This window comes from Dermochelys coriacea, chromosome 27 (genome assembly GCF_009764565.3).
Source record: "Dermochelys coriacea isolate rDerCor1 chromosome 27, rDerCor1.pri.v4, whole genome shotgun sequence".
Lineage (NCBI taxonomy): Eukaryota > Metazoa > Chordata > Testudines > Dermochelyidae > Dermochelys > Dermochelys coriacea.
The window spans coordinates 1,899,968-1,924,675 of record NC_050094.1 but is presented as its reverse complement, the minus strand read 5'-3'; the positions used below and the strand labels follow the sequence as shown (position 1 = coordinate 1,924,675).

At 58.8% G+C, this 24,708-nt stretch overlaps 1 protein-coding gene across 6 annotated transcripts; it reads left to right on the top strand.

Moving 5' to 3' along the window:
• The first annotated feature begins 461 nt into the window (after positions 1-461).
• Positions 462-21,121, top strand: ACBD4 (acyl-CoA binding domain containing 4). Of its 6 annotated transcripts, none has more exons than XM_038385881.1 (10): positions 462-562; positions 1,380-1,474; positions 3,184-3,304; positions 3,590-3,674; positions 4,114-4,234; positions 10,333-10,439; positions 14,216-14,390; positions 18,391-18,578; positions 19,268-19,321; positions 20,498-21,121. In XM_038385881.1, the coding sequence occupies exons 2-10, from the start codon at positions 1,393-1,395 to the stop codon at positions 20,606-20,608; spliced, it is 1,044 nt and encodes a 347-aa protein (XP_038241809.1). In that variant the 5' UTR covers positions 462-562; positions 1,380-1,392; the 3' UTR covers positions 20,609-21,121. The 6 variants fall into 6 exon arrangements, with proteins under 6 accessions (XP_038241809.1, XP_043359318.1, XP_038241811.1 ...); XM_043503383.1 differs by having other exon boundaries at positions 489-540; XM_038385883.2 differs by having other exon boundaries at positions 491-527.
• Positions 21,122-24,708: the final 3,587 nt, after the last annotated feature.

Sequence of the window (24,708 nt, the reverse complement as noted above, 5' to 3'; positions counted from 1 at the left end):
CTCTTCTGCAGATTAAATAACCCCAGTTCCCGCAGCCTCTCCTCGTAAATCATGGGGCCATGCAAACACAGGCCACACACCCAGCCCCAGAAGCATTGTTTTGCATAGGCCCCTGCCACACTGGAATCTCTCCTCTCCACCCCAGAGCTCGCTTCCCAGCTTCAGCCAAGAAAACAGCCCCGAACTGCGGATGTCTGACGCGCTCCTGCAGGGGGCGTTACTGGCCAAGGTTAGCGGTCCGCAGGCCATCCCTCCCCCGGCAGGGGGCGCTGTTCCCTCAGGCTGGCGGCTTGACCGGGCCCGACTTCGATCCTGTAGCCGGCGTTCAGCGCGCTGCGGCCTGGAGGCGCTTATTTGCATCTTTTTAAAGCTCGATGCTAATTGGGCCAAGTGTGAAGAGGGAATGAAAGGCTTGTCGCTATTGGTTGGGACGGCCACCCCAGTCTCCGTTCCCCAGGCACGTTCCCGCACGGGCCGGGAAAGGGGGGTCGGGGTGGATCAGCTGTTCGGGGCGGCGGGGGAGCCGGGTCCGAGCTAAGGGGCCGGGCTGGGGCGTTCCGGGGTCCGAGCTAAGGGGGTCTGGGCTGGGGGGGATCCGGGGCCCGGGCTGGGGGGATCCGGGCAGGGGGGATCCGGGGTGTGGGGTTCCGGGGTCCGAGCTAAGGGGGTCTGGGCTGGGGGGGATCCGGGGCCCGGACTGGGGGGATCCGGGCAGGGGGGATCCGGGGTGTGGGGTTCCGGGGTCCGAGCTAAAGGGCCGGGCTGGGGAGCCGGGTCCGAGCTAAGGGGCCGGGCTGGGGGGTTCCGGGGTCCAAGCTAAGGGGGTCTGGGCTAAGCTATGCGGGATCTGGGCTGGAGGCCATGGACTATGGGGGGGATCTGGGCAGGGGGCAGCAGGGTCTGTGCCGGGGACTCTCGGGAGGGTGCCTTAGAGCAGGCACTGCGGGGCGCGGTGCTTGGGCCCCGGGTCCAGTCTAGTACGGGAGCGCTCGGGGTACGAGCTGGGTGCTCGGGGCAGGGCTGTGGATTCACCCTGCAGCTCCTGCCCCGGGCCAGCGCCTCCCAAGCCTGGTGTGCCTGGCACAGACCAGCTTCTGCGGGCGGAGGAGACCCAGCTGCCCTGTCGCCCCAGAGGGTCGCTGCCGGATGGGGCTGAGGGCAGGCAGGGGGCATTGGTGAATCGAGAGGTTCCTGCCTGGCAGGGCTGTGAGCCCAGTGCAAACTCACAGACCAGTACCAAGTCCTGGCGCACATGCCTGAACCCCACATGCCCCAGAGCCCTGGGGAAGGCCCCTTTCTGGCCCAAAGTGTGTGCCCAGCTGGGAGTGCCTCTGACAAGCCTCCCCGGGATAACGTGGGGGGTCGTGCTTCTCTCTTAGGTCCTGTGAGTGGATGGGGATGGAGCCCGCAGAGCCGGACTACCAGAAGCAATTCCAGGCCGCTGTCAGAGTCATTCAGGGCCTGCCTAAGAACGGTGAGTCCAGCACGCACCGCAGACGGTCTCGCGTGGGCTTTGTCAGCTGGATGTTGGAATGGATCTCCATGTAGGCGAGGCTGAAGCTTGGTCTCTTGAAACTGGACAAAGCCTGACTAAGTGTCCAGTATGGACAGGCCTGTGCCAGCCCCCAGGAGACAGACTAGATGGGAACTAATGGACTGTCTCATCCTCCACCATGTGTCACATCACAAAACACTCTCACGATGGGCATGGACTGGTCCTTTCATTGGCAGTCTCAGTAGAGAGGCCTAGGACTGGAAGGCCACTGAACTCTCTGCTGCCGCCACAAGAGCTGGCTCCCCAGAGCAGGGCAGAGGCAGGCTGAGTGAAGGGCACGGTGCTCCTGCTGCCTGGGGTTAATCAGTCCCCAGGACTCTCAGCCAGCACCTCCCACTTGCTGTAAGCACACACGCAAGCTCAGTTTGTAGCGTTTCTGTGCTCAGATCCTGCAGTGCTGGGGTGGACACTAGCTAGTGCTTGGCAGAGCACAGCTTAATTCCCAGATAGGCTGGTTCTGCAGTGCTGGCTCTAGTAAAAGGGTGGGAAAAATGAGTTTTATCAGTTAAACTGTGTGACGTTGACAAGATGCCACTTCAGTCAGGTTTCTGATTGTATCCGTGCTTTGGTGTCCAGTCCTGGCAAATCAAAATTCCACATCTTATCCTTACACCAGGGAGGATAAGAACAAAAGGTTGTTAATTCTCATGCGTCAGGCCACACACTCATCATTAGTGGGCAGTCAGGAAGGAATCTCTCCTTTGTAGAGTATTGTACAATTAGGTGCATGCATGGAGCAGAGGGACTTCTTTTCCTGGAGTATCCTGCATTGGCTGCTCCTGGGGGCAGGATACGGAGTGGATGGGCCTTTAATCTGTTCTGTTCTGGCAGTTCCTATGGGCCTGATCTCCAGAGGTGCAGAGCACTTGCCCTTCCCATAGACCTGAGTAAGGAGCTGCATGTGCTTAGCAACTGTGAAGACCAGGCATTTATTTATATACTTGTCTTAAGGCCACCCCACCCCCATGCTGGAAAATCTTGGCCCTGATGCTTGAGGCCATGTGAAATTTCAGCTTGCACTTAAGAGGAGAAAGGAGATGAGAAAGACCTCATGACCGACCCGCTTTGTGCAGCCTCGGGTACCTGGCGTCTGCCCTAGTTGTTTCTCTCCCTGTATTAATAGCATCTTATGGTATATGGGGCTTCCTGCCCCAAAACACAAACACAGTTTCACCCGCCACTGAAACACAGCTACCTCTGGGGTGGAATGCAGCTGCTATTTAACAGTGCACAGCGATACTACACATCCTCTGAACTTTCCAGCTAAAACTGCAGAGGGTATTTCCGGGAGGCAGAATGTAATTGAATGGGAATTGGGTCCGGATCATGGTTAAGGCCCTGACTCATGGGCCCTTCAATGACCAGATGGTCACCTCAGCGCTATGCTTCCTCTGAAGGGCAGAGCTCCAGCAGTATGGGGGCTGCTAGCGCTGTGCTGGGGCATGGGCTCAGTGCTGGTCTTGTGGGCAGAGCCCCACCTACTGGGTCACAGTGTAAGGATGCAGGTAACAGCTCCTGAATGGCCATGTTAGTCTCTAAGGTGCCACAAGTCCTCCTTTTCTTTTTTCATGGTGGGGAAGTGGCCGGAGTCCCTCTGTTCCTGCTCTGATGGTTTGTGTGTGTTCTAGGGTCCTACCGCCCCCCCTACGAGGTGATGCTACAGTTCTACAGCTACTACAAGCAGGCGACAGTGGGCAGCTGCAAGATCCCCCGGCCTGGATTCTGGGATCCCATCGGCCGGTATAAGTGGTAAGGCTGAAACAGTAACTGCTTGGCATGAACATTGTAGCCTGCAGTACAGCCTTGTTCGTGGGGCATCAGTTATAGAATCATAGAATATCAGGATTGGAAGGGACCTCAGGAGGTATCTAGTCCAACCCCCTGCCCAAAGCAGGACCAATCCCCAATATTTGCCCCAGATCCCAAACAAGGATTGTCCCCTCAAGGATTGAACTCACAACCCTGGGTTTAGCAGGCCAATGCTCAAATCGCTGAGCTACCCCTTCCCCCCTCACGAGATCTTCTGGTTGGCAGGGATGCGTGGAGCAGGCTGGGGAAGATGTCCAAAGAGGAGGCCATGGCAGCATATATCTCGGAGATGAAGAAGATAGCCCAGAAGGTACAGAGCTCCTTGTTTCCCTGCTGTGTGCAACTCCTGGGGCTGCTCCACTCACTCCCCATGTGCCTTGGGACACCCTGGAAGCAGTGCCCTCGGTGTCGTCCCTGGTGGAGTGCAGGCCACATGGCACACGCTGGCACAGCTGAGGGGCTCTGGCTGAGGAGGGCCTGGATTCAGAGTCGTCGGAAGGTGGGGCGGGAAGGGCGCTGGCAGAGCTGGGGAAGGACCCTAGGCTGGGAAAACCAGAGGTGCCCTGGCAGAGTGTGGGGGGAAGCTTTCGGAGCCCGCTTGCCACAGCCAACTTGCCGTAGGCAGCACGGTCAGTCCCTCCCTCTCCCACACACTGCACTCAGGCCCAGGGTTTTAGTGACCATTGCCTCAGCGCAGGATCCTCCATCTTCTGACTTGGCTACAAAAGAGCTGTTGGGGTTCTCTCCAGGTCATTGACACGATCCCAGCAGGCGAGATGTCTGAGGACGTGTTTGGGTTCTTCGAACCTCTCTACGAGGTGATACACGATATGCCCCGGCCCCCCGAGTCCTTCTTCAAGAAGAAGGCTGGTAAGCCTGGGGTACTGGGAGGGTGGCTGGGCTGGGCTGGGGTGAAATAGGCAGAGCAGCAGCCTGGGAGTTAGGACTCCTGGGTTCTAGTCTCAGCTCTGCCACTACCTTGCTGCAAGGTCTTGGACAAGCTGCTTCACTTCTCTGTGCCTCAGTTTCCCCGTCTGTAAAATGATACTTCCTTCTGCTGCTTCATGCATGCCCTAGCCCATGGGGGAAACAGCTCATCCTTCCGGCTCCCTGGCCATCCTTCGTAGGTCTGATCTGGCCCTCATCACTGTAGTATCTGAGTGCCTCACAATCCCCATTGCACAAGTGGGGAACCGAGGCACAGAAAGGCTAAGTGATTTCCCCAGGGTCACATAGGGAGTCTGTGACGGAGCAGGGAATTAAACCTGGGTTCCTGAATCCCAGCCTGCCACTCTGACCACTGGGCCATCCTTCCTCTTCCTGTCAACCTGGACTCCCAGATGGCGTGTCCTCGAGGGCAGTGCGGCCTCGACCGAGCTGCATCCAGCAAGCTGGCATTGCCTGATGTGGGTTTGTGCAACGCAAGCCGGGCCTTCGCCACCCCGCCACATGCTGTGAAGAGGGAGGGAGTGGGGAATGAGATTACAGGGACCTGAAGGGGCTGGCCCTGGACTAGAACTTGTGCCCAGTTTGTTCTCTCCGTGTTCCTGACTCAAGTGATTGTATGTGAGGGCCTCAGACCCCCCCACAGCAGAGTGGGAGGAGGGCATGGCTGGGCTGCAGGGATGCAATGGTGTGCTGACTATAGGCTCTGTCCTCCTTCCCCCGCCCCCCAGGGCAGGACACTGGCTGTGCAGTGTGTCTGACACAACCTGCATGCCGGGGAGCTTCAGCCTAGCTGGGGTTGTGGGGTTCAGTCTGGGAGCCCAGTGTTAATGGAGACGTCCCCTCTGACCTTTAAAACATCCGCTTGTGCTTGCTTCCTCGCTGGGAGCGTTCATACCAGGGTCACTCGAGCTGCCACCAGCTGCTGTGGTCTGAGGGCAACCTCCTGCTCTGCCACGCACACGGTGGCTCTGGCCGTGGCTGCTGGCGGCGCAGGTATCGGAGCAGAGATCTGCCCTTTGCACTTGGGAGTAGTGACCCTGCCCTGGAAGTGCTGATAAGCGCTGGTTTGGCTGCCACCAGCGCTTCGCGTTGCTGGTTGAGCCGTGAGGGGTTGGCTCCCCATGGAGCAGCAAGGAAGCAGCGCTGAAGCGAGCCGGGCGTGGCGTGGCAGTGCGGGGTTCCCGCTGAAGAAGGGATAGGCTGAGTTTGGGCCTTGCTGTGTGACAAGTTGTCAGCCAGCGACTGGAGTCACTGTAGGTGGGAGCAGAGTTGGGCTGGAGCAGGCTTCGGGGCAGATCCTCAGCTGATGTAAACTGTGAGCTTCACTGACTTCCCCTTACACCAGCGAATGATCTGTGCCCGGGGTCACCAAGCTCCCCTCTGTCTGGTCAGCACCATCTGTCTCTTTGGCCTGGCAAGAACGCCCCTGGTGGGGCATGATGGAATCCCGGTCCCCTGCCCGGGGCACGGAGCACAAGCGCCGACTTTCCAAAGTGCCGGGGGGGGTGCTCGATCCCGGCCCTGCCCCCACTCTACCCCTTCCCCCAAGGCCCCACCCCCGCCCCACCGCTTCCTGCCCCACCCCCACCCCACCTCTTTCCACCCAGCTCTGCCCCCTCCCCCGAGCACGCTGTATCCTCGCTCCCCCCTCCCCCCCCAGAGCCTCCTGCGCGCCATCAAACAGCTGATTGCAGCAGGCAGGAGGCACGGGGAGGGAGAGGGAGGCGCGGGGCCGCTGGCGGGCGGGAGGCACTGGGGAGGTGGGAGGGAGCTGATGGGGAGCTGCCGGTGGGTGCTCAGCATCCACCGTTTTTTCTCCAGCCCCAGAGCACCCATGGAGTCAGCGCCTATGGCACTGAGCAACTGGCTTAGACCCTGCAGCAGGAGGGCCTGGATCTAGGGGAACTCGGTGGTCTCGTCCTCATGTCAGTGCTGGATCCTCTTTGGAACCTGTGGGTGATAGAAACATGCTCTGTTGTCTCCAGAACATAAACACAGAGCCTAAGCTCCCAGCCATTGCCCTCCTCAGGGCATCTCCATTTTTGAACCTGCCCCTGTAAACCTGCACACGTGGCCTCTGACTAGGAATGGGACAACTTTGTATCAAACTCAGGCTTGATTCAGAGTGAGAGGAGGCAGCCGCTTAACTCCTGATTTAAATCACTTGGTTTGTTTTTTGTCATTGATTTACACCAGGGTGAGGGTTTGTAAAAACTAATCTGAAAGTTTGTCCTGTTGCAGCTCTAGGTTTAAAATGGATGAGCTCAGTTCAAAATGCCGCTGTTTTGGTAGGGTTGCCATGACTGGTAGGATTTCCTGTTTGAATTCTACAGAACTGCTGTAAGAACATCAGATCGGCCAGACTGGGTCAGACCAAAGGTCCGACCAAAGGTCCATCTAGCCCAGTATCCTGTCTGCCGACAGCGGCCAATGCCAGGTGCCCCAGAGGGAATGAACAGAACAGAGAATCATCAAGGGATCCATCCCCTGTCGCCCATTCCCAGCTTCTGGCAAACAGAGGCTAGGGACACCATCCCTGCCCATCCTGGCTAATAGCCATTGATGAACCTATCCTCCATGAATTTATCTAGTTCTTTTTTGAACCCTGTTATAGTCTTGGCCTTCACAACATCTTCTGGCAAAGAGTTCCATAGGTTGAATGTTAGGAATCATTAAGAAAGGGATAGATAATAACACAGAAAATATATTGCCTCTCTATAAATCCATGGTATGCCCACATCTTGACTACTGCGTGCAGATCTGGTGGCCCATCTCAGAAAAGATACATTGGAATTGGAAAAGGTTCAGGTTTCTTCACACAACGCACAATCAACCTGTAGAACTCTTTGCCAGAGTTCTACAGGTACTAGATAAATTCATGGAGGACAGGTCCATCAATGGATGTTAGCCAGGATGGGCAGGGATGGTGTCCCTAGCCTCTGTTTGCCAGAAGCTGGGAATGGGCGATAGGGGATGGATCCCTTGATGATTCCCTGTTCTGTTCATTCGCTCTGGGGCACCTGGCATTGGCCACTGTCATAAGACAGGACACTGGCCTAGATGGACCTTTGGTCTGACCCCAGTATGGCCATTCTGATGTTCCATGCGTTTATCTAGTTCTTTTTTGAACCCTGTTACAGACGCTCCCCAACTTACACAATCGTTCCGTTCCAGAGCGCCTTGCATAACTCGAATTTTGCATAAGTCGGAAACGTATACCTGAATCGGATTGAATCGCTGGCCAAGGCAGCTGGGACCAGGGCCCTCACGGCCAAGCAGCCAGGCTCCTCTAGGGCTACAGGCAGCCTAAACAGGGTGTCTGCTGGGTTGGGCCTGCTGCATGCTGCTCCTGGCAGGAGAGCTGCCATCCTGGCTCAAGCTGCTGACACGGCTTGCTGGAAGTGGGGGGGTCTAGGCCACAGAAGGGCAGCCAACCAGTGTTTGCTCAGCTCCTGCCCAGAGCCCATCCTGTGGGGTCACCTTGCCCAGTGCCGCAGACTCCCTCATGCCAAGGCCTCCTGTCTGTCACCCACGTAGAGCTGGAATCACCTGTGCCAGGCTGGGATTTGCCCCATGTCTGAGATCCCAGAGGAAAGACACTCGCCTCCTCCCCACACTCCCACGCGTGGCCCTGTCACACACCAGCCCTCCCAGTGATGGACTAACGGAGCTCTGTCTAGTCAGCTTAACAGAGAGATGGTTTGATGATGGCCTGTAAATACTTACAGGGGCACAAATATTTGGTAATTGAGGGCAGACAAAGGCCTAACAAGATCCATGAGACAGACGCTGAAGTTAAGTAAAGTCAGAACAGAAACCAGGTTTTTAGCAGTGGAGCAACTCATCCAGGGCCACAGCGGATTCTCCGTCACTGGCAGCTCTGAAATCAACTGGCTGTGTTCCTGGCAGCAATGCTCTGGTTCCAGCAGGGATTATCCCAGGGGCATTCGCCAGCCTGTGCCATGCAGGAGGGCAGATGGGGTGATCCCAATGATCCCTTCTGGCCTTGGAACCTATGGACTGCCAGCAAAGGGCCTGGTGCTGGCTGTGGGGTATGGGGCCTGTTGTCTTCATGGGCTGATTGCAGCTCCCCCTGCAGCTCTGCGGGCCCTTGAGGAGGGGGTCAGGGTGTGGTCTCCATGCTTGTCCTACGGGTTCTGGTGGCTGCTCTCCTGGCTCAGCGAGGGCGTCTGAGCGCAGCGATGCTGGGTCTAGCAGGGAAGCGTGCCCGTGGGCAGCCAGCGAAGAGCCCGTGGTGGGTAACGAGGGGGGGGGAAGTGGAAGTGTTTCCACGTCTCTTTCCATCTGGGCTGGGCGGCGGAAGACGCCCGTCCCTGGGGTTGGACGGGCTCCTAGAGGGGATGTGGGGGGGGCAGCTCTGGAGTGGGGCTTGGAAGCAGTGATGCTGTGGGCTTTGTTGGATCGGGGCCGACACATGGGAATCTCAGCCCTCGACCTGTCTGCTGAGTGCTAAGGAGCCAGTCCGACTGCTCCCTTTCTGTGCAGGCAAATGGGAGAGGGACTCCGTCCTTAGCCGGGATGGCCAAGTAGCAGGACTGTTGGGGAACTACCTGGGGGACCCTGTGTCTGGGGAGCAGAACCGAGAGGGACAGGCGCTCAGTGCTGGCTCCGGCGTGCCAGAGGGGCTCTCCAAGGGCAGTTGTCCTGGCCTTACTGTGAGGAGAACAAACCCAGTGTCCTGTCTGGCACAGGGGGCAGGGCCTGCACCCCAGGCGGGGTGGAAGTGGGCAGGGGGTAGGGCAGTGGCTGGCACAAGGGCAGGGCCTGTTTCCCAGGGTGGGGTGGAAGTGGGCATGAGGTCAGGTGGTGGCTGGCACAGGGGGCAGGGCCTGCACCCCAGGCAGGGTGGAAATGGGCAGGGGGTCGGGCGGTGGCTGGCACAAGGGCAGGCCTGTTCCCCAGGGTGGGGTGGAAGTGGGCATGAGGTCAGCATGTTGTTATTCCGTGGTGGGGCACGTGGGCCGTGTGTGGCGCCGGATAAACACCATGTGCAGCACTTGAAACTCCTGGGATGTGGGGTTCTCTTGGCTGCAAATCACATTCAGTGGCGCTTTCTCCCATCCAGGAAGCTTCACATCCCACTGGGTGCTGCTGTCTGTCGGGGGCCATGGCAGTCTTGTCATTTGTGCTCATCAGTGTCAGGTGGTCAGGGCCCTGTGCTGTGTCCTGGGGAGAGTGTTATGTAGCAGGCACAGCAGGGCCATGATTGAGAGCCTGGACTCCTGGCTCTGCTACTGACTCCATGGCCTTGGGCATGTCCCTTCTCTTCCCAGTTTCCCATCGGTACAGTGAGTGATGTGCAATGAGGTGAGCTCTGAGGCTTTGTGTGAGCCAGGTGTGGTGAGATCCCCAATGAGTGGCACTCAGGGACGGATCAAACCCCCCAGATGCACCTGGCGGGCTTTGCTTCCTGCGCACGGATCTTTGGCCTTCCGGAGACTGCCCCAGCCTGTGGCTCTGGGGCACAAAGGACATGGATTAGACTAAAAATCCTTCCACTCAACATCCTGTACTGCTGTGATGAGCCCCCTGCTCTCCTGGTGCCTGGCCAGAGAGTGCCCCCCACCCCGCTGAGCCACCCACGCCCCCCTGCTGAGCCATATGCATCCCCCCACCCAGCTGCCCCCATGTCTCCCCCTGCTGAGCCACCCATGTCCCGCCCCGAGCCGGGTGTGTACCCCCACTTCTGCCAAGCTGCCTGCATCCCCCCCGAATTGCATGTTCCCCAACTCCCATCTAGCTGTGTCCCTCCACCCCGCCAAGCTGCCCACATCCCCCCCTGAACCGTGTGTGTTCCCCCACCCCCGCCAAGCTGCCTACATCCCCCTCGAGCTGCATGTTCCCCCACTCCCACCTAGCTGTGCCCCTCCACCTCGCCAAGCTGCCCACGTCCCCCCCCCCGAGCCATGTGTGTTCCCCCACCCCCGCCGAGCCGCCCCTATCCCCCCTGATCCACGTGTGTCCCCCACCCCCGCTGAGCCATGTGTCTCCCGTTCCAGGCGACGGGCTGGGCCGTGCTGACGAAGCCCTCAAGGGCAGCCAAGTGTCCGGCGACTCGGAAAGCGAAGTCTACAGTGACACCCTGGAGCAGATAGAGCCTGGCCAGGTAACGCCGCTCACAGAGCGAGCTGGTGTGGGGCCCGGGTCCAGATACCTTCATGGTCCTGTCCCAGGAGATCGTCCCTCCTTCTGCACAGCCACTTCCCTGCGCACTCGGTACAGTGCCCCAATTTCACTCCCACCAGCTGCTGTGCCAGGCCCGGATCTGCAGTGCCCCGTCCTACACTACCTCTGCTCAGCAGAGGTGTGAGTTCCCTTCGGGCCCCTACCCCTGCCTGGTGAACCCAGTATCCCTTCTGCCGTTTGGGTGCCTGCACTGTGACCCTGTTCTCCGGCCATCCCACACGCGAGTCTCAGTCAGAGCCCTGATCACAGCTGCCCTCCCCTTGCTGCTTCCCACGTGTGCACCGGGCGGGAGCCTCGCTGCTGCAGAGCATGAGCCACCTGCTCCCGTCCCGTGTGGGATCAGGGAGAGAAGGACCCCGCGGGGCCCTGCACTGTGCTTGGGGGCAGTGGGAAGAGAGTCCCGGTCTATGTGCTCCCACCCCCAGCAACTAGTGGAAGCTCCTTCATCAGTATCGCTCTCGGACCCCCCCAGAGCTGCTACTGATGGCTCCGTGGAGCGGGGCAGGGAATAGCTCCGTGGGTGGAGCTTGGTCTGGTTTCATTTAGTTGTATTAGGAGGAGGCATGGTTGTGGGAATTATGCAAATCAAAACTCAGTGTCTCTCACCCCAGGTGTTCATGGGTGGTTCTCTGTGCTGCGGATTGGCCAACGGACCCACTGCACCCCATGATGACAGGTTTCAGAGTAGCAGCCATGTTAGTCTGTATTCGCAAAAAGAAAAGGAGTACTTGTGGCACCTTAGAGACGAACAAATTTATTTGAGCATAAGCTTTCATGAGCTACAGCTCACTTCATCGGATGCATTCAGTGGAAAATACAGTGGGGAGATTTATATACACAGAGAACATGAAACGATGGGTGTTACCATATACACTATAGCCAGAGTGATCACTTAAGGTGAGCTATTACCAGCAAGAGAGTGGGGGGGAAGGGGGGCGAACCTTTTGTAGTGATAATCAAGGTGGGCCATTTCCAGCAGTTGACAAGAACATCTGAGAAACGGGGGCGGGGGAGGGGATAAACATGGGGAAATAGTTTTACTTTGTGTAATGACCCATCCACTCCCAGTCTCTATTCAAGCCTAAGTTAATTGTATCCAGTTTGCAAATTAAAATTCAGCAGTCTCTCATTGGAGTCTGTTTTTGAAGTTTTTTTGTTGAAGTGGTGCCACTTTTAGGTCTGTAATCGCGTGACCAGAGGGATTGAAGTGTTCTCCAACTGGTTTTTGAATGTTATAATTCTTGACATCTGATTTGTGTCCATTTATTCTTTTACATAGAAACTGTCCAGTTTGACCAATGTACATGGCAGAGGGGCATTGCTGGCACATGATGGCATATATCACATTGGTAGATGCGCAGGTGAACGAGCCTCTGATAAGGTGGCTGATGTGATTAAGCCCTATAATGGTGTCCCCGAATAGATATGTGGACACAGTTGGCAACGGGCTTTGTTGCAAGGATAGGTTCCTGGGTTAGTGGTTCTGTTTTGTGGTGTGTGGTTGCTGGTGAATATTTGCTTCAGGTTGGGGGGCTGTCTGTAAGCAAGGACTGGCCTGTCTCCCAAGATCTGTGAGAGTGATGGGTCGTCCTTCAGGATAGGTTGTAGATCCTTGATGATGCGCTGGAGAGGTTTTAGTTGGTGGCTGAAGGTGATGGCTAGTGGTGTCCTGTTATTTTCTTTGTTGGGCCTGTCCTGTAGTAGGTGACTTCTGGGTACTCTTCTGGCTCTGTCAATCTGTTTCTTCACTTCAGCAGGTGGGTATTGTAGTTGTAAGAATGCTTGATAGAGATCTTGTAGGTGTTTGTCTCTGTCTGAGGGTTTGGAGCAAATGCATTTGTATCGTAGAGCTTGGCTGTAGACAATGGATCATGTGGTGTGGTCTGGATGAAAGCTGGAGGCATGTAGGTAGGAATAGCGGTCAGTAGGTTTCCGATATAGGGTGGTGTTTATGTGACCATCGCTTATTAGCACCGTAGTGTTCAGGAAGTGGATCTCTTGTGTGGACTGGTCCCGGCTGAGGTAGATGGTGGGATGGAAATTGTTGAAATCCTGGTGGAATTCCTTTTCCATGGGTCCAGATGATGAAGATGTCGTCAATGTAGCACAAGTAGAGTCAGGGCATTAGGGGACAAGAGCTGAGGAAGCATTGTTCTAAGTCAGCCATGAAAATGTTGGCATACTGTGGGGCCATTCGGGTACCTATAGCAGTGCCGCTGATTTGAAGGTATACATTGTCCCCAGATGTGATCTTGGGAGACAGGCCAGTCCTTGCTTACAGACAGCCCCCCAACCTGAAGCAAATACTCACCAGCAACCACACACCACACAACAGAACCACCAACCCAGGAACCTATCCTTGCAACAAAGCCCGTTGTCAACTCTGTCCACATATCTATTCAGGGGATACCATCATAGGGCCTAATCACATCAGCCACACTATCAGAGGCTCGTTCACCTGCGCATCTACCAATGTGATCTATGCCATCATGTGCCAGCAATGCCCCTCTGCCATGTACATTGGCCAAACTGGACAGTCTCTACGTAAAAGAATGAATGGACACAAATCAGACGTCAAGAATTATAACATTCAGAAACCAGTCGGAGAACACTTCAATCTCTCTGGTCACTCGATTACAGACCTAAGAGTGGCTATACTTCAACAAAAAAGCTTCAAAAACAGACTCCAACGAGAGACTGCTGAATTTTAATTTGCAAACTGGATACAATTAACTTAGGTTTGAATAGAGACTGGGAGTGGATGGGTCATTACACAAAGTAAAACTATTTCCCCATGTTTATCCCCTCCCCCGCCCCCATTTCTCAGATGTTCTTGTCAACTGCTGGAAATGGCCCACCTTGATTATCACTACAAAAGGTGTCATCCCCCCGCCCGCTCTCCTGCTGGTAATAGCTCACCTTAAGTGATCACTTTGGCTACAGTGTGTATGGTAACACCCATCGTTTCATGTTCTCTGTGTATATAAATCTCCGCACTGTATTTTCCACCGAATACATCCGATGAAGTGAGCTGTAGCTCTCTAAAGCTTATGTTCAAATAAATTTGTTAGTCTCTAAGGTGCCACAAGTCCCCCTCTTCTTGCTGCACCCCATGCGGTGTTTGCTCATGCTTTTGCTGGTTGCCTCCAGCCCAGTCTTCAGGCAGCAGGATAATTCAGGGGTTATCCCAGGGCTGGGGCAGAGAGCTCGCACCGAGCTCACAGACTGTCAGGCATAGCCCAGCATATCCCACTTTGCAGGTGCTCTGTGTAGGGATGGTCCTTTCCTGGGGGGTAGAAAATGCGAGGTGAAAGTTCTGGCTTTGGTGGGTGGAAGCCTGGCTTGGGACCCCTGAGTCTGTTCCTAGCTTTGCTGCAGCCTGAGATGTTGTGGCTAAGTTACATCTCTTGTGTGTGATGGCACCTGCCTCCAGCCAGGTTTAATCAAAGCCCTTGGCAGAAAGGCAAATAGTTCTTTGCAGGTGGATGTGTGTGATATGGGGGAGGAGCTCAACCCAGGTCATGCAGTGGGTCAGTGGCAGAGCTGGGCATGGAACCCCGGAGCCCTGACTCCTGGTTCCCTGCTCTAACCACTGGACATCTGGCCTCTCCCTGCAGTGTCTCAACCCCTACACCCACTCATCCCTGGCACTCGGGGGTCTCACTGCAACTCTTGCTGCCCTTTCCCCTCCCGCAGGCTGGTCAGCGCGTGGCTGGGCAGAGCCTTTCCCTAAGCGGTCCTCATGCAGCCAGCCTACATGCCGATGTCGGGCGTGAGTTGCCGGAAACCTGCAGGGAGGGAGAGCCTGGCGAAGGCGGCGGACTAGCCGGGCAGAGCAGTGATGGCCCCAGGCCCCTCGGCACAGAGAGAGGTGGGTGTGGCACCGGCCCTTGGGGTGGGGTAGAGCAGAGCCGGGGTCCTAGGTGGGGTGGGGTGGAGCAGAGCCAGGGGCCTTGGACCTGGGTGGAGCTGGGGCGGGGCGTGCAGGCCTGCCTCTGGGTTTGCTGGAAGTTCAGCTCCTTGCCGCAGTGGTAGGCGGGGGGCTGAGCTCTTGCTGTGCTGTTACACAGCAGGGAAGGGAAGGACGCTGAGTCAGGAAAGCAAATGCTGGGGCCAAGGAGCTCTTGTGCTGAGCGCCTGCCAGGTGACTCTGCAGGAGGGGAATAGCCAGAAGAGCTGGGGCTAGGGAGGCTGGGAGCTGCCGCACCCCCCGGCCTGACGTGGTTTCCACCATATGCAGGGTTTACAGTTTGGTTCAGTGACTCTCAGCGCCCCCCACTGTAGAAATTGTCCCAGCCCCCCTGGGAACAGCTGAGCCAGGCAGTTGGTGAGGAGCTAGGGAGCCTCCCCCCAGGTCGCCAGGTCAAATCCAGCCCAGCCCTGCCTGGCTGCTCCGTGTCCTCTGGTGAAGGAGTTGGTGGGTCTGAGGGACGGGGTGAGTTGCACACGCTAATGCCCTGTGGGCAGAGCTACCAGGGACTGAATGGCCACGGAGAGCGAACCCGCCCCCCCCACCTCCCCTGGGAGGTTCCGCCAGGCCAGGGCTCAGGCACGTGCTGGCCCAGTTCATGCTCTTTAATGGCCCGATCCCACGGTACCCTGAGTATCCCCCCTCCTTCCCTGAGAGCCGGGGCTGGTGCCTGTGCCCTGGCTGTGCCCAGCCGCCTCTTCCCAAGGCATTTGGTTTGTGGCTGCCCCTCAGGCAGGCCCTGAATAGACTGAGCCCACGAGCATGATTCCCACTGTGCTCGTGGGTCATGTTTCAGGAGGCCTCTGTCGCATGATAGAAAACGCCAGCTGGGCAGGTCTGATGCCTCGGCCCTCTGCATGCACAGTTCGGGGTTTGCACCCCCCAAGCAGTGGGGCAGCATGTGCAAAGGGAGCCCTGGTGCAAGTGCTCTCAGGAGGCCTGTAGGGCAGGTGGCCAGCTGTGTGTCTGAGCTGCACCCAGGACTCAGACTGAGCCCTCCTAGCTGAGGAACGGTTCCTGAGGAGCATCTTGGCAGGTCTCTTCCAAGCACATCGAGTGCGGGAAGCTGCTTCCTTTGTCTTTGGGCCGCCCAGCCCTGCAGGAGGCGTCTGCAACGGAGCATGGTTCGGAGCAGCACAGGTGGCCACAGGCCATCTGCACATAGGCAATGCCATGTTGTAATTAGTGCACCCTCCCAGCATTTTTGGACATTAATGGGTTAAGGCTTGCAGCACCACTGTGAACTGGGTCAGTGTCACCGGTGGGAATCAGCTGATGTTGGCCATGGACATGTGGACAAATCCGTCCTCTCGCCAGGTGGGCCGCTCCCTGCCCTTCCTCAAGTGAACACTCACTGCCGCTGGGCCTCTGGGGGCTGGAGGGAGTCTGGGAATTTCCTGGACACAGAAGGGACCATTGGGCTCATCCAGTGCAACCTGCCCCATAACACAGGCCTGAGGCTCCCCAGGGGTTCTCCATCCAGCCTGCTCACTCGTGTGGAGCCAGAGCATCTGCTAGGAAGAGCCATCCAATCCTGACGGGGAGAATCCTCCGCCTCCTTTGGGGCGCTGCTCCCATGGCTGCATACCCTTGCGGCTCATGTGCCCCCATGGCCACCCCGGAGCCACCCCTCCAGCGAGGGCTGGGTAAAGCAGCCCAGCACAGAGCTGAGGAGGAAAGCGACGCCCCACGGTCAGGCCACGCGCGATCCCATCTGTGCTTTGTTTCGTGCGTCTGCCCCACTCGCCTCTAGAGGGGGTGATTGTCTCCGCCAGGGCTGTGTCGCAGACGTGGAAGGGCGGGTGCTGGCATCTCACCCACTCGAAGCAGAATCCATCCATGCTTATCTCCTCCATTCATGTTCCATCAGCCCCATCCCAGGCTGCTTGGCAGGTTAATTTGTAACAGCTCTCGGGATAAGGCCACCCTGGGGCTGAGTGGGTGCAGAGCAGCCCCTGGGCTTGGCCGGCTCCTTCTCCAGCCTGGTGCCTCCGCGGAAGGAGCTGGTCCCTGCTCTCTGCTCCCTAGGGCTGCTGTGAGGTGTGGCCCCAGTCTGTGTTAGCTGCCAGCCGGAACCAGGGGTGCTGGCCTGTGCTCTTTGCTAAGCCCTCTCTGCATCCCACCCCGGCGTGAAGAGGGCATCATGCACCCCGGAGCAAGGCTCCTGTGAAAGTGTTTCCTTGACAGTGCTCTGGGCCTGGGGGGCCTGCAGCACGGAGGGATACAGTGCAACCTGAGGAGCAGACAGACTACAGGGCTGGGAGTCAGGACTCCTGGGTTCTCAGACTCACCGGGTGACCTCGGGCTAGCCACGTGATCTCTGTGTGCCTCATAGCAGCCATGCTGTGACTCGGGGTAGCAGTGTCCATTGGATGCACTCACCATTTCGAGCACTTCATCGCTCTCCTCCCCACTCCCACCCACAGCACACCCGGGGGCCCAGAGAGCGACACTAGGACATGGCGCTGGGGGCTCCGTGCTGGCGCTCGGTCAGATGAGGGTGGCTGGCTCAGTGCAGCTGCCAAGCCAGATCTCTGCTCTTCTCCCCTAGGTCCTGACGGGGAGTAGGGTGAGGGGCCTGGGTGGCAGTTTAGCTTGGGGTCAGTGCAGCAAGAGAAGTGATGCTGATTCCGGATGAGCATTGCCAGCCTGTTGGCACACAGCTACGCTTTCCCCCATGCATAGCACCGACCCGCTCCCATTGCTGGCGGGGGTGGCGGGGGGGGAGGAAATGCTCTGTTGTCTCCAGGCTCTGCTGAAGCCCTGGCTGGTTTGTTTCGGTGCCTGAAGGGGAGCTGAGCCCTTCTGAAGACGTGAGCTCTGGGGCTCTGGATCCACACTTGCTAACTCGTGCTGAGCCTGCATTGCTGGGCTGTGTCCCAGCTTGGGAAGGGTGGCCTGGTCACAGCATGAGCTGACCACAGGCTGACTGACGCCTTCCAGCTCTCCAGTGGCCTGACAGCCCAGGGGCCTGATGGCTTGTGTTTCCCCACTGAGGTCAGGGCCATCTCCTCCCATGCAGCCACCTGCCAGCCTGCCACCCCTGCCCACAGGGACCAGCCCTGGGGTGAGCTTGTTCCCCAGCCAGACTGTGCCACCAGGGGCTGTTTGGTGATGGCTGTGGTATGGACGCCTGGCCCCTTGGACTGAGACCCCCCCCACACTATCCAGCTCACTTCACAGCCTGGAAACCCACCGTTTGTGTCACACACAGACCACCAGGATGCATCTCTGTAGACTTGGGCTGATGGCCACAGGGGCCGGGCCCTGCCCACCATGACCCACCAGCCCCAGCGTGTGCTGATAGGGTGAGCTCTGCAGGGCAGTTCCCAGGTTGAGCGGGCAGCAGGCCATCCAGCACCAGTGGCCGGATGCCAGTGCTAATTAGTCAAGGCACCTGGGTCCCGAGCACACTTTGCTCATAGCCAGCGTCCGGCTGCGCTGACTAATGCATCGGATGGATCCGGCTATGTGCTGTCCCCTGCTGGAGTTAGCACTGTGGTGGTGCTTACCCAGCCCTGCCTGGCGCTTCTCCTGCCTGCGGAAACATCTGCCTCTCCGGGCCCGGGACTCTCGCCAGTCTAGTAGCAAAACCACAAGTGCTTTGGAGAGGTGATGGTGGGGATTGGACAGAGCTGTGCCACCGTTACCCATCTGGGTCGGCTCCAGCAGAGCACGTCCTCCCAGCTGAAGGGCACTGCCCAGCCACCCCAGAATCCCCTGGGGGAAGAGGCTGGTACCTGACAGGGTTAGCTCCAGCCTCGCATCACCGAGCTGCACCCTCCTGGCCTGGGCCTGCAGCATCCCTAGATTACAAATTCTGGGGCAACCGTGTAGGACAAAGCCTCGTCCTCCCTGATCTGTCCCTCTGGCATCCTTGTCTATCCTTCTTGCCCCACAGAGCTGCAGGCTGCCCCGGGATCGTGGGGAGCCAGGGGCTGTCCTGATGCTGACCAGGGGGAAGCAGCGAGCGCAGGGCTCTGGCCGGAGCTGGATGTGCAGCTGCTTGGCACCGTCCGTGCCCTGCAGGACAACATGCGGAGCGTCTTGAAGAGGCTGAGCCACCTGGAAACGCTGAGCACCATGCAAGTACGTGCCCCTCACCATGCCGACGCCACAGGCAGGCCCGCAAGGGGGAGCTTTCCAGGCCGGACACCCCCATGCACACACACACCCTTGGTTACAATCGGGGTGTGGGGGAGATGGTCGCTATCAGACCACAGGGCCTCACAGCGGCTTGGTGAGCTCCTGGGACCCGGGCCCCCGGTGGAGACAGGCTCTGCTCTGGTCAGTGGCTGGGAGGCTCGGGGCTGGGCTGCCAGAGGGGCTGTGCCTTGCACACGCCACCAGCTGGAGCCTAGGATGCGCGTGGCGCTGCTGGTGGGGGTTTAGCTCCTGCAGAGCCGAGGGTGAGCAGTGGGGCTGCCACGGCAGAGACTCTACTCTGATGCTGACTCACTGGGTGACCCCAGCAAGTCCCTTCCCGCAGGGCATGGAGTCAGGAAAGGTGCCTCAGGCCCTGCGGCAGGGCGTTGTGCTGGTGTGTGAGCCCCAGGGCGCAGAGCAAGGGGACGTTGCCCTAGGCTGGGTCCTGGCGATGCCCCATAGGCTGCAGGGCTGGATCCCACTATGCCCATGGGGCGCGCCTGCAGTGAAAGTGGCAGTGGTGTTTCTACATAGCAGGAAATGGTTGAGGCTGGGCTCCCATTGCTGCCCAGCTTCCCAGCCTCTTGCACCAGCCCACGTGGCGCTGAGCTGAGCCTCTTTCTATCTTTCAGGGGCACGAGCTTGGGTCCGGCCCTTGCCACCGGCTGGCTGTGCTCAATACGCAGGTATGGCTGTGCTGAAAGACAAGCGTGCTGCAGGCCCAGCTGCGAGCTGCTGTCCTGGTTTCCTAGCAGTTCCCTCATCTCCCAGGCATACGCACGGTGCAGCTGGGCCACCCAAGCCACGGATGGATTACAGCAGGGTCCTGGGGAGCTGCCCCAGCGGAATCGGGGGAGCGGTGCAGCAAGGGAGGAAGGGGCTGGTGAGGGCAGAGGGCCTGGGAGGTGCTTTCCTTGGGCGGGCAGAAGGACAAGGACTCCAGCAGGAAGAAGGGGGAAGAGACACTTAGGCTGAGCCTCCAGCTGCAGCTGTCTACGGGGCTTGTGCAGCATGGAGTGGCGAGTCCCAGCAGCTGGCAGAGCAGAGCAGAGTCTAGGAGCCAGAGCCCCGTCCACCCAAAGCCACCGCGGGTTCAGCCCAGCTACGCTCTGCACTTACCCCAGACCCAGGGGCTAGTGGGGTTGCTCCTGCATTCAGCTGCTGTCCGGGGCACTGGCCACTTCAGCAAACCAGGTCCAGGTGTCTAAAGGCAGGTCCCCAGCTGGGCAGTGAAAGCAGCATGCCGGGACCTGGGAAACCAGGCATCTCTTCCCCACTTGGCCACAGGCTCCACGTGTGGTCTGGGGTGAATCTCTGTTGGGGTCCGAGCCCTGGCTGGGCCCCTTCCTCCTAGGGAGTGACAGCCCTGGGTGAGGAAGGGGCCTTCAGTCCTCCCCTTGGTGTCTCTGCCATGGTTTGCCTCTGTGAGATGGGGTGATCTCCCCCTGCGCATACATCCCTTTCCGGAGGGAGTTGTGAGGATACTGTTGTCTGAGACGCTCGCTAGTAACAGTGACAATACACCGAAATCTGGGGCCCTAATGCTGGTTCTCAGGCTCTCCCAAAGGGAGATGGTGATGCTGTCTCTTGGGGAGGGGTCCGAGGGTTACTGAGCTAGAGACGCTAATAAAGCCGAGAAACAAAGTGCAGCAGCAGCAGGGCCCCTCTCCGAGCCCCTGCACTCTCTGTCACACCTGTGCTGGGCCCAGCATCTGTGAACAACACAGAGAGTGCTGACTGGATTGTTCTCCTCTCCCAGCTCCTGGGAGTAGCATCACTTTAGTTACCCATTGCGGAGCATCCAGTAAGCCTCAGGGTCACTAACCCCTCCCCACCGCCCTGTGCTTGTCTCCTCTCGGCAGAAGCCATCCCGCTGGCCGCTGGAGGTCTCTGCTCGCACCCTGCTGTTCCTTCTCGCCTGGCCCTTCGTCGTCCAGTGGCTGCTAAGGCGTTTCCAGCGCAGGAAGAGGTGATTGTTTTCTGTCTGAATGTGCAGCGCTGAGCAGAAACCCCGGTCGCGGCAGGAACATGCCGCCTGGCTGGAGCTTGCAGCTCAGCCATCAGGACTCAGCACCCAGCAGACCCGCAGCTCCACAATGGGTAACTAAAGTGATGCTACTTCCAGGAGCTGGGAGAGGACAACAATCCCGTCAGCACTCTCTGGGGGAGCAGTGGGTGTCTCCCAGGTGCCAGGGACAGATCCTCTGAAACACAAACCAGTCCAGAAGTGTGGCAAGGAGAGATCAGATTCAGCAGTTCCTCAGCAAGCTTGGAGCCATCAGCTCGGTCTGGAGGACCCCAGCCTGGGTCTGGCCCAGCATATTCTCCTCTGAGATGCCATTTCACTTGTGGGAGGACCGGGGGACTCTCGTGGGAGGCCTGCCAGCAGGCTCCTCTTGTCTCTCCCCACTCACGCCCGCTCAGGTGATCTGCAGCACGACAGTGGTAGCAAATGAAACACCCCCATTAAAGAAAAACAGCTTTTCCGCTGTGTTCATGTCGTTAGTGGTAGGGCGGATGGTACAGTGAGCTGAACCATGACAGCCAGCCTGCGAGGGAAACTGGTCCCCAGCCGAGAGGGCATTCACCATAGAGCGAGCGGATGGGGCAGTGCTTTGGGGGCTAGCCTAGGAGATCTGGATTCGAGTCACTGCACTGCCACAGACTCCCCATGTGACCTGGTATGTCACCTAGGCCCAGATCCTCACAGGTATTTAGGTGCCTAACTCCCGTTGAGTTCAGGGGGAGCACGGCCTCTCAGCGCCTGTGAGCAGCTGGGCCTTGGTCTCTCTGTGCCTCCCTGTCACGGAGTCCCCGGGCGATGCTCTGGAGCTGCTCCCTACAAAGCCAGAAAGGACTCTGGGGATGTCTCCTCTCTGGGAGCAGCCTGTCTGCAGGACACACAGCTCACCCGGCTCCCCCGTTCCTGGGTCTGACCTCGGAGCATCCAGCATCCTCTGCCCCTCCGTGTGCTTCCCACAGCGAGTCCACCCAGGCGGGGTCCTGAGGAAGCTAGAGGGTCCTGCACCCGAACTCCGAAGTCAGACGTGACGCTCAACCAGCCAGTAAAACAGAAGGTTTATCAGATGACGGGAACATGATCTAACACAGAGCTTGTAGGTGCAGAGAACAGGACCCCTCAGTTGGGTCCATTTTGGGGGGCAGTGAGCCAGACAGTCCCGTCTGCACTTCACTCCATGTCCCCAGCCAGCCCCAAACTGAAACACTCTCCAGCCTCTCCTGCTCTGGGCTTTGTCCCTTTCCCGGACCAGGAGGTCACCGGATTCCTTTGTTTTCCAACCCTTTAGCTCTCAGCTTGCAGGGGGGAAGAGCCCAGGCCGTCAGTTGCCAGGAAACAGGGTGTCGGCCCTTCTCTGTGTCCAGACCCCTGCACACACCTGCCCTCTAGGGCTCTGCAATGATCATACACCTTTATCCCACCACCTAATATTTAAGAACTGCCTAGGGGAAACTGAGGCACCCCCACAATATTCAGAGGAAACATTAAGAACAGTCCCGTTTTGTCACACTCCCTCCCCTGTACAGTGGGGTAACGGCACTGCCCTCCCTCCCCCCCCACAGGCCGTGTTGTGAGGATAAAGACACGTAAAGGATGGTGGGAGCCATCTAGGTGGTGGTCACAGGTCATGTGGGAAGCACCCCTTCCACTGACGGCTGCTTCACGCATTCTCACAGAATCCCGCGTCCTCAATTGCTCTTCACTTTGCCGGGCTGTAACCGATGTTTCTTTTCCAGGCTCTGGCTGCCTCTGTTTCTGTTGAAATGGTTCAGCCATTCAAGAGAACAAGATTAGGCGACAATATGTTTTGCCCAAGTTAAAATAACAAATTCTTATAGCTGTGGTTGAGAAGCTCTCGCGCCCCGGTGCTTTGGAGCCGGGTCTTGGAACTTGGCAGGGGTCGCCTGATGCCAGACGTGCACCATGGCTTCTCCCACGAAAATTTACCCCAGTTTGGCCAAGTAGAGACTTGTTAGTTTGGCAGCTAAAGTCTCCGCAGGTTCTGTCTGCACTGAGCATGCTCCAGTCCGAGGCTGCGGGGGCTGACTGGACTTTCCTGGGAATTGTTGGTCCCAGCTGCAGGGGATCGCTCTGGCCCTGAGCCCTGAACTGAGAGCAGGGGGCTTGTCCCTCCTGTGTGTTCAGAGCTCCCCTGCTGGGCCCAGGCAACATGGAGGAGAAGGCAGAAGCAGCTTGACTCAAAGGGAGAGGGGTGAGGAATGGGGGAGAGGAGAGGGGACAAGGCAGGAGGATAAGAGTCTGTGGGGCAGGAGCCAGGGTGGGATGTGATGGGATTGGGGAGACGGGATGGACAGCGGTTGGACAAGCCAGGTGTAGGATGGGGGTGGGACAGGCAGGAACTGGCGGGGATAACTGCACGGGAGGGGACAGTGGCAGAAGCTGGGGTAGCAGGGCAGGGGGGCTGCAGGTCCTAGTACACGCTCCCTTCCGGAGCCTGGAACAGGACTCACGCCGGACACCAGCAGCTCCCTGTGGACCCCACTGGCAGTGTCTCTCCAACCCCTTTGGAGGCTGGTCCACATGAGGATAACAGCCTTCTACTGCTACCAGTTACTGTGTTTGCGTGAGAGGCGGAGGTCTGTGCTGTGGCACGCGAGATCCTGGCCCCACTGATGACCAGGTGGGGCGGGGGGAGGTGTCGCTGTAGTTCCAGAGAGTGAAATGTTCATTTTGTGCCCAGACCCTGTGAAAAGGCCGTGGAGGCTGCAGCCCTCAGCCCTTTGGAAACGCCCCGGGGACCTCTGAAGAGAACCCAGCGGCTACCGCATGCGGGGGGGGAGGAGGGCTCAGTAGGGGGCCCCCCTCCTTGCTGGTGGCTGCGTTGCCCTGGCTGCTGGCTGCTGTCCCAGGGGAGGGCCTGGAGGTAGACTCTGGGGTGTCCTGTGAGGACGTGCCCTTGATGCTGGGGTCTGTGAGGGGTGCTGGGTGCTGGCCTACAGCCCCCGCCCACTGTCAAACTGGCCGTGGATGGTCCGGGGGGGGTGTGGAATTGTAAGAACTGTTGCCATAGAACAGGTAACCCCCCCACACACATTCGGTGCAGGTGGCTCTCTGTGCCCCCAGGGCCAGGGAGGGCCCCTCGGCCTCCTCCCCTTTAGTGGGGAGCCATTTACCATGCGCCTTGCCCAGCTCCCTGCCCTCGGTCAGGATCCTCCTGGGAGCCAGCCAGCAGGGCAGCTTGGCCTGGCCCCTCCCTGGAGCCTGATGCCAAGGCCCTGGGGGCCTTTCCCTGCCAGGGGGCTGGCCAGGGCTGGGGCTGGGCTGCTGGCCCTGACCCAGCTTGGGAAGGTCCCAGCATTGTTGGGGGGGTCTCGGTCCCAGTTCCTCCAGGCGAACTGTTCGACAGCTGCCCAGAGCTGGCAGCCTCAGCAGAGGCTCAGGGCTAGAAGGGGCATGGAGACTGAGCTCCCCCCCCAAGCCAGGGCTGGAGCAGAGGAGGGGGCAGCGTGGCGGGGGAGGAGGGAAACGGCTGTCGTGGCTGGCAGCGCTGCAGACTGGCCCCTGGCCAGTCTGGGGGGTGGGGGTGGGAGGCAATGCCCTTGCTGTGCCCTCCTTGGCCCCACAGTGTCAGGGGCAGCGCCAGCCTGGCAGGGAGGCTCCCTGCAAGCCGCCACCTGCGCTTGGTGCTTGGGCCTTTGAGCCCCTGTTTCCACTGAGGGACAGAGCCCCGCTGGGGGGGAGGGAGCCCAGCGTCTGCATGGGGTTCCGTGGGGAAGACCCACACCCTCAACCTCCCCCCGGTTAGAGCTGTCCCCACCCATGCACCGGCCATCTCGCCCCATCCGAACCCGGGCTGACCCGCTCTAGCATGAGAGCCCCACTGGGGGTCACCAGCAGCTGCCTGGACAATGGGGGGTCCTCCCTGCCCTGCCCCCTTGGCTCTGGACTGCCGCAGCCCCTCACCCATCCTGCCAGCCTCAGCCCCTCGCTGTGGAAAAGCTGCAGAGGATTTGGGGGGCAGGGGGCGGTCACAGGGTGGGACAGTGGGGAAGCACCTGCTGTGGGGACTCCAGTGCTCCGAGCTGCCCCTGG